The 9,717-nt window shown below is 27.4% G+C and overlaps 2 protein-coding genes across 3 annotated transcripts in view; one reads left to right on the top strand and one right to left on the bottom strand.

Annotated features, from left to right (window-relative positions):
- The first annotated feature begins 6 nt into the window (after nt 1–6).
- On the top strand, nt 7–3,928 carry LOC111033717 (myb-like protein D). Its single transcript, XM_022314605.1, has 3 exons — nt 7–2,776; nt 2,883–3,043; nt 3,767–3,928. Exons 1-2 carry the CDS (start codon nt 77–79, stop codon nt 2,973–2,975), a joined length of 2,793 nt encoding a protein of 930 aa, XP_022170297.1. The 5' UTR covers nt 7–76; the 3' UTR covers nt 2,976–3,043; nt 3,767–3,928.
- A 2,756-nt stretch (nt 3,929–6,684) lies between these two features.
- Nucleotides 6,685–9,717, bottom strand: part of LOC111033705 (protein borderless) — a 35,174-nt gene continuing 32,141 nt past the window's right edge. For both annotated transcript variants that reach the window (XM_022314584.1, XM_022314583.1), the window contains exon 9: nt 6,685–7,093. In XM_022314584.1, the coding sequence (XP_022170276.1) occupies nt 6,865–7,093 (229 nt within the window). In that variant the 3' untranslated portion in view covers nt 6,685–6,864. The remainder of the gene's footprint in view (nt 7,094–9,717) is intronic.

Genomic DNA, 9,717 nt, shown 5'->3' with positions numbered 1-9,717 from the left:
AGCCCCGTCAATAGAAAACCTTGCTGGGGTAGACGATGGTTTAGATACATCGGATGAATATAATGATTTAGGAGGTATGACAATGGAAGATTCTGATGTTAAAAAAACTGAAGATATAGCAACTTCTGTACCAATGCAACAGAAAAATGATTTAACGGAAAAGAATAAATCAATACCCAATATTGTGAATAACACAAAAAAACCAGCGATAGCTAACGTTATCGATGCGTCAAATTTCTCCGATGAAAAGCCAGAAAAAGAATTGCCTAAGATTGATGGCCTATCATTTGCAAAGATCAATGATAAAATTTTAAACGAGAAGTCAAATGCAAGTATTCCAATGACAAAGACATTTTCAAAGAACCAATCCAGATTATCATCCGGTGCACATTTCGATAAAACTATGCATGTAGACAATGATAATATTCTTCATGAATTAATTCAACCAACACCTTTGGATCCAAAAACTGGTAAACTTATTTCTATTGCTGATGGTGATAATGGTAAAAATATTGATTTACTTATTCCAAGTGTCCTAAAAAGTGAAGATGAAATTCCTAAAAATATTTACTCTGGAAATTCTGAGAAGCCAGTCAGTATATCAAATTCTGGCCATAATGGTTTTAATCAAAATTCACTCAACTCCAAAGTTTCTATTCCTGTAGGACCTATGTTAATAACTAATAAAAACGAACTGTCATCAGTTTCAAATGTAATTGATCATCATAATAATAACTTAAATTATGAGGATGGAGAACCTAATGGTAATGGACGTGGTGAAACTAAACTCAAGATGGATAAAGATTTATCAGAAAACAAACACATAAATATTTCATATGAACAAATCAAACAAGAAAATAATGCGTTTTCGTATGCAGCTGATAACGATGATCACACCAACCATGAGAACCTTAAGAAATTTGGAAAAACTAAAATGAATAATCCTTCATTTTTAATTGATAATGATGATAATTATTATGATTCAAATCACATGGACAAATTAACAAAAATAAAGAGTGTTAAAAATAATATTAGTCATTTCACACCATCAATTATAGTATCTTCCGAGGATAATTCATCAATAATATCAGATAACAATTTAATAAATGAAGATGATAACCCATACGGTTGCATGCTACAAAAGTTTTCCACAAAATATGTTGAGGGTGGTGATTCGAATAGTAATTTATGGGAAACTGTTCCGCCAAAAAAAAGTAACATTTATAATGAACATAAGGAATTTGAGAATTTTAATAATGATTTAAAACAATCCAATGGTTATACTGTGTATAACGCAATTCCAAGCAATGTTAATAATGATAAAAAAAATGAAATAGAAACTGGAGCTGTCAAAAACAGTTATGACGATAAAGAAAATGCTGATATTCACAATAACATTTACGATGATTTATTCAAAAAAATGTCAGAGCAATTGTTTAAAAAAATTGATAATATTGATGATAAAATTTCTAAATTTGATAAATCATCTAACAATGGCTCTTATATCAAAGAAAATTATAATGTAAGATCTGATCATCCTAGTGATCCTAGTACCAAACAAATTATATTAATGAATGGTTTACCTAATAGTAAACCAAAAAATGAAAATGACATACAAGAGCCTGATTCAAAAACAAATGAATCAGTAGAAAGTATTGAGACAGTAAAAAATAATGAAAGTAATAATGAAAATAAAATCAAGGAATCTACAAAACTACAGAAAGATGAAGATAAAAAACATAAAAAACCAAATAAAAAACATAGAAAGCATGCAGAACATAAAAAGCGTAAAAAGAAGAAAAGTCATAAGAAAAATGAAATAATCGATTATGATGACGATGATGACAGTCATAAAAAATATAAAAGTCAGAAGACAAAAGATATAAAGAATGATGATGACAGGTTTAAGAAAAATAAAAATAAAAATAAAAACAAAAACAAAAATAAAAATAAAAACAAAAACAAAAATAAAAATAAAAATGAAATAATTGATTATGATAGTTATGATGATAATGATTATGATGATGATTATGATGACGATGATGATGATGATGATGATGACAAACGTAAAAAAAAGAGTCATAAAAAAAATTATATTAATGATGATGATGCCAAAGTTTCACGAAGAAGAAAAACTGATAATAAAAAGAAAAAAAAGAAAAAAGAAAACATATCACCTCACGAACGCAGTGAAGTTAATAGCAGTACTAGTCTTCAAATTAATAGTGAAGATAATAATTCTGTAAAAGGTTTAAAAATGAAAAGTAAATCGAAAAATTCCAAAAAAACTAATTCAACTAAAAGCAAAAAGTCGTTGCCTAAAAAGAAATCAAAACATAAGAAACGATCCAAATCTATTAACTATAAAAATAAAGAGATAACTGTGGATGTCAGTGATACAGATTCAAGTTCAAATGAGAATAATTATAATTTGAAAAAAACCTACGTAAAAACTAGAAGTAACAATAATCAAAATAATGCACCAAAAGAGAAAAAGCATAAACATAAAAGGAGTAAACATAAAAAGCATTATAAACCTTTAAAAACTAAAAAAGTGTACAAATATAAAGAAATCCCCGTAAATAATGAAGATAAAAGTTCAGATGAAAATAATGTTAATAATTTAGAAGAAACCTATAATATAAACATTATTAATGATGATAAAGCACTGAAACAGAAAAGGCTTAGACATAAAAGACTTAAAAAAACGAAGAATTTTGATATTAATATTGTAAAAGACACTGACAATCAAGTTCTAAATAAAGATACTAATACGGTGAGATTCGTTATTTAATTCCGATGGGGCTGAATTTCCTTTGTGTACCTATTCAAAATGATCTGAAGAAATAAGTACGTAAATATTAATCATGTTTTTTTTTCAGAAGCACGGATATCAATTCTACACTTTTTATCATCAATACCCATATACTAATCCATTTGGAAGAATTTTTTCTAACCCATTATACATACGATAATACTAATGATAACAACTTAGAAAAACACCTCGTTCTTATTGATCAATAAGTAAACCGTTTTAACACAGGTAAATTATATTATACATCATTATTAGTGCTACTATTTAATATACATATTATACAGTTTACGTTCTACAAAGAAATAAATGAACAGTTTAAATATTATGACGTCTTAAATTCAACTAGGGTTTAAATTCTTGGGAGCTACACTCTTAACAAAACTTAATATAAACTATTTCCCAGCAAGCATTTAAGTCTAACAAAATGGAGGTTAAGACTCTTTTGCTCATTGTCTAGCGTCTCAATATAATTTTAAAATTTTCTTTAAAAATGTAATTTTTAAATATCATACAATTTTATCAAGGTAGTTCAGTGACACAGATTACAAGGTATCTTATTGTATTTTATCTGCATCAATAACTTTTTCTAACAAATATTTTTCTCCGGGTAATACACGGTACCTTCCCACTCAGAAATTTCCCGTTATTTTGAACTATTATAAAAAAAATAATCTACTGTACAAACTACAAATATTATAATTATGCTTTTTTTAATTTAAAAAAAAACTTATATTTTTCGAAATTATTATTGTAGACCGTAATATGAAAACTTTTTTCTTGTTGATTTAAAGTGAGACAATCAATTTATATAAATATTTTTCAAGCAGAATCTATCATGATTATAAGTATTAATAATTATATTATTGTGGAAGTTTTTAACTATATATTGAAACTTGAAAGTGTATGTCATATATTTTGTTGCACCTCTATATTGAAACTTTTTTTTTCTAGGTACCTGTACTTTTAATATTAACCAAATTTATAAACTGTGGTTGTTTTATTACCAATGAACACGAATTTACATCTGGATTTCAACAATTTATAGTTAATAAAATATAAATAATACATGTAAATATATTATTATAATCTTATGAAAAATTAAGTTTAATTATTTTATCATTTAAGATTTAAATTAAATTAATCAACTTCTTAAATTATTTCTCAATATATTCTTGCTATATAAGTAAAACTTGTTTAATTTATTATTAAATAATATTGACAATTATTATTCAGCAATATAAATTAAAAATGTTCGAGGAAGTTATAAGTATGAAAAAAATTTAAATTTAAAAACACTCATAATTCCCTTAAAAATGAAAATATAGATCGATTCACATTAAGAGGACGCCACACCCGCACGTGTTGTCTACGTCTTACAAACGCATCACATACCAAATTTACGCTCAGCAGTTCACGTTTTTTGCCGTTAGCTTAAAAATTAGAGTGAATCGGCTTATTTTGAAACTTGATGATGAGAACTTAATTTGTGTTTTGTTAAAAGTTTTTTTACAATAATTCAGTTTTTAAGTGAGTTATGAGCATTTTTAATTAACATTTATTTTACACTTAAACCTTATTTAAAAACTAAATTATCGTAAAAAAACTTCCAACAAAACACAGATAAAGTTCTTATCTTCAAGTTTCATAATAGGTCGATTCACTCTAATTTTTAAGCTAACGGCATAAAACGTGAACTGCTGAGTGTAAATTTGGTATGTGACGCGTTTGTAAGACGTAGACAACACATGCGGGTGTGGCGTCCTCTTAATTTTAAAACTAATACAACACAAATATATTGTTCCTTTGAATGCTAACGGAGATAACGTATGAGTGTGAGAGTGTGAATTTCTAAGAGAGGTTTATAATATTATATTATTGTACCAACATAAGTTTACATTAATAATATACCCACCAAACTAATTATTATTACAATTATCCTTCCAAGCAAATAGTAGGTGCATCATTAAGTTACACTTTTAATTAATATCGGTAGGTATTAAAAAATAACTAAATTACAATAACCGATTATATTAACTTTTCTGTATAAATTTGTACGTCAAATTAGTTATTTTGTTTTCAAAATATATAATAAATTTACTAATTTGTGCACTAAACGAATATAATTCTGATAATTATACATAATACATATTATAGTAGGTTCAAGATGATAGACGAGTGGACTTTAGTGAGCTAAACTAACACACGCCTGCATTATACAGTAGGTACTACAATCTTGGTTACGCCACTGGATGACGTATGAAAAGTTGACACAACTTTAATAATAAAACCACTACATCGATTAGGCACGGCAGAAACTATGCCAATGACTAGTATATAATAATAATAATTGTATTCATTGGCCAATCTAGTCCCCAATTTGGATCAGTTGTAGATAAAATTGAAAAAGTACGATGAAGTTTACTTCGCATGTTATCACATACAGTTAATTAATCCGGTCATCCAATCTCTGGAGTTGAGGGTCAATGCAATATTGAAATCCAACCATTGAAATCCAGATCCAACTTTATTGAATAATAATGATGGATTGTTCGTGTGTAAATACTCAAATGGCTACATTTACAGCTATAATTATTTATTAAAAATAGAATATTATATGTCATTGTACCACAGTCAATATCCATAAATTACGTTGTCTACATGATACCCACAACTCCCAAATAAAAATGTATCGAGCCTCAAACCCCTGTAACGGCTGTAACGATTTAAATAATTTTGATTTCTTAATAGGTAGTAAATCTAAATTAAAACAATGTATCCTAAATAGTAAATGTATAGGTTATACTTTAATATTAATTAATCAATTAATTTTTTTACCTTATATTGTACTTTTGCCCCACCATGGACGTAAATTATTTATCAAGCAAATAAATAAACAAATAATAATAGTAAAAATTAAAATAATATGAACTATAATTAATATGCATAGTAAATTAAAATAGGTAAATCAGTGGGACCAAACTCTGTACTATAGCCACAATATGAAACATGTGGTAGCAGATTTCTTGTATTATTGGTGGTGAGTGGGTGTTTGGATGGAAGTAATGGGTTACAAAAACGTAATAATAATTTTAGAAAAATAGGAACGGGTGACATGGACAACAAAAGACCAAGCAATACACAGGCGTTGGTAAAGTAAATTTTTCGGGTGAAGTGATAATTTCTTTGAATATTAATATTGTCACATTCACACATAATATAATAAATCAAGGAATATTTATATATAGGTACCTACCTACTACATTATACCAGTAACTGGTAATAATACCCAATAGAAAAAAATAAAAATACTGAACAAAATAATAATTATAAACATATTGACGTACAGTAGGTAGTTACATTAAAAATAAATTCATATTATTCATGTTTCATGCTTGATAAATTGAGTATTCATATTTTAAATATTATGTACATAATATCTAATAAAAGCATGAGTAGTTACTAATTACTATAAAAATCTATGTATAGGTATTATGATATATTTATAATATTATGCGTATTAATAATATTATATATATCATAATAAATTTGTAAAAACGTATGAGTATATATTTTATATCAGCAATAATATTTGTTTTCCACTAATTTAATATCAAATAAAACATAGGTGATTAATAAAAATGCACATAGAAAAATCTATCATAATAATATTAAAAAATATAATAACATTAAAAATATATTTTTTGCGATAGTACTGTCACTATTTTAAATACATTATTGAAGGAATATTCACAAATTACAAATGTTAAGAGTTAAAAATATTTGTGTATACAAATTAAAAACTAACTGGTACTTGTTCCTTCGGGTATTAAATATTAATTCCTCGATATTTTTCTTTTGGGCACTGTTTACATGGGTATTTTTTTTTTTTTTTTTGAGGGTGGTTTATTATTTCTATTTGTATTTTCACCAGTTACCAATACCATATAGTAGGTAGGCACCTAAGTAATAAGTATTCGTAGAGTTTGTCCCCTGTTATACCATTGACCGGTGGATAGGTATGTTTTTCGTCCTTACAATATCATCTGCCTTTACCACCGCGGCAATTGCAGCACAACACGACGAAGCCGGCGATGAGCAGACCGAACAGCACCATGTAATAGTATTTGGTGAAGGCCGTCGACGGTGACGAGGACGTAGTTGCTGTCAACGCTGACGCTGGGGAATGGAACGAACGACTCCCGACGGACGTCTGTCGGCCATCCGCCGCGGTGGCCGTTACCAGAATTCCGTAGGTCTTGCCACCGGCCAGCTCCACCACTAGGAAACGATAAAAGAATATTATATCATACAATTTATTTAAACCGCATTTTTATCTATATACGCATAAAGGTGAGAGAATAGAGGGATCGCTTAAAGGAACTTGGACTCCTAAAATAATTCCAATTCACACCAGAAAAAGTGTCACGTTTTACGGTATTTTTATTATATTTTACAAATATTGAAACGATTAGTTATTAATTTATAATTTTAAAATGATTTATAATAATTGAGTTCTATTTTGGTGTAATTGTTGAGTTTTTTTTTACTGACCCACTATACTTGTCTCATCACAGAAATAAAAACTTACAAGTACCTATTCAAAATAAAATGTTTAGACACTTTTTTCCTGTTTCTACCTATATATAAAAAACAAAGATGATATTTTAGGTATTCATGTAGAGCAAAATGTACTAGGACTAATCTTTATGCTTGTTTTAAAGTTAAGTTGAAATTTATAAATTTTAAATTTTAAAAACATAGTTATGGCGTTATAGATTGATTAAATGTTCTGTTTATAATATTGCAGACAGTCGTCAATATAATTGTTTAATATAGGTATATGTAGAATTGTAGTAAACTAGTTTATGTAGGAATAACCCCAACAAAAACATAACAGTGAAAAAAGGCCAAGTTCCAAACTCCCTCCCAAAAAAATCGGCCTATCAAAGCAGTGAATTCTACATTGTGGCCAAGTCTGTTATTTTTTAATTCATAACCTCAATGCACTCCTACATTAAAGAGCAACACTTCTCTATTATTTGTATTGTTTAGCACTTGGTCAGTTTCTGAATGAGGAATAAACTAGACTTGGCCGCAATGTAGATACCACTACTTTGATAGGCCGACTTTTTTGGGAGGGAGTTTGGAACTTGGCCTTTTTTCACTGTTATGTTTTTGTTGGGGATATCATTTATTTTTGCGGGCTTCAGCGTCGTGGACGACGTGTTGTTATTATTTATTTATTTTAGATTCTGAGCGAAGCGATGAATGTATTGATTTTACAATGATGTGTGTTTTTTTTTTTATTTTTTTTTTTATTTTTTTTTTTATTTTTGTGTCTGTCATCACCTTTTAGGGCAGTAAAACTGCTTCGATTTTCTTCAACAGCAACTTTTCTGATAGGAAAGTGAATCTAGTTGGTACTTTGGGGGGTCAAAAGTAAACATTTCCCAGTAGTTTTCAAAAGCGACGTGAAAAACAAAAGAAAAATTAAGGAAAAACGGGAATTTTTACGCAAAATCGATTTTTGTCAAAATTGATTTTGGTTTTTGGTGTAACTCTAAAGCAAATGACCATAGATGCATGAAATTTTCACTGGTTGTTTATATTTGCATTTTCTATACACGATAAAATTTTGAAAATAATTTGACTTTTTTTGAACGGTTTACGGACATTGTCAGTTTTCAATTTTTTTAGTTTTTTTTTCTATAAATATCAATAAAATTTTATTTGTTGGTTAAAAAAGCTTGAAAATTTAATAGAAGGCTCCTAGTATATTGTTTCAAAGGCATATGAAAAAAATTAAAAATCGTTAGTCACAGTTTTTATTTATAAGCATTTAAAGTTCAAATCTTGACAAAATACGGAAAAATCACGAAAATTAGCAAATTATTTTGAGTTTAAAATTCGTAAAAATTTTTCTTTTGAAATCTAAGGTTTGAAAATGTAATACAAGATTCCTCATAAGTTTGTCTACCTTTGTAAAAAAAAAAATGTCTACTAGAAAGTCAAATTAAATTTTTATGAGCGTTTGAAATTCATATTTTTACAACATTTGATATTCACTCGATTTCTCATGTAACGATTTTCTGTTTTTGTTGTAATTAAAAAACGAATGGCTGTAGACACTTGAAAATTTCACTGAATGTTGATATTAGCATTTTCTAAACACGATAAAATTTTGAAAATAATTTGACTCTTTTTGAGATGTTTACGGACATTGTCAATTTTCAATTTTCTTAGTTTTTTTTTCTATAAATACCAATAAAATTTTATTTATTGGGCGAAAAAGCTTGAAAATTTAATACAAGGCTCCTGATATATTTTTACAATAGCAATTGTAAAATATTTAAAATACATAGGCACAATTTTTTTTAATAAGCATTTAAAATTCGAATTTTGACAAAATTTATCAAAATCTCGAAAATTATTAATCACTGTAATTAAAAATTATAAAATGTTCAGTTTTTATAACTAAGGATTGAAAATTTAAAACAAAGATTCTCATAAATAGTTCATACTGTAACCAAAAAATCTACAAAATACGGTTTGTTGTTGATGTATAACGCATTTAACTACCAAATGCCTAGTGGATATTGAATGTTCTGATATGATTAATTTGGAATTTATTATATAAGTCAATTTTTTTTAAAAATATTTATGTTCATATACCTAGACTGACATACCGCCTCCGCTCAGAATCGTTTTTCTTATACAATGATATTATATCATTGAATTCAAATTTAATTCCATCCATTATACAGTGTCCCACTTGTAACCTACTGTACAGCAGAGCGACATCCACTTGCCCACCTTTTTTATTTTTATTTTTAATTTTTTATTTTTATTTTAATTTTTTTTAAATTTATTTTTTTATACGTCTTAGATTTTCTCTTGTAAGA

This window comes from Myzus persicae, unplaced genomic scaffold (genome assembly GCF_001856785.1).
Source record: "Myzus persicae strain clone G006 unplaced genomic scaffold, MPER_G0061.0, whole genome shotgun sequence".
Lineage (NCBI taxonomy): Eukaryota > Metazoa > Arthropoda > Insecta > Hemiptera > Aphididae > Myzus > Myzus persicae.
The sequence above is the reverse complement of the archived record's forward strand: the minus strand, read 5'-3'. Positions and strand labels throughout refer to the sequence as shown.

Bases quoted from the DNA above. Each gene is read 5' to 3' on its own strand.
- LOC111033717 (XM_022314605.1), top strand. From the start codon at position 77: ATGACAATGGAAGATTCTGATGTTAAAAAAACTGAAGATATAGCAACT. The intron at 2,777-2,882 runs GTGAGATTCGTT...TTTTTTTTTCAG, and splicing joins TAAATAAAGATACTAATACG to AAGCACGGATATCAATTCTA.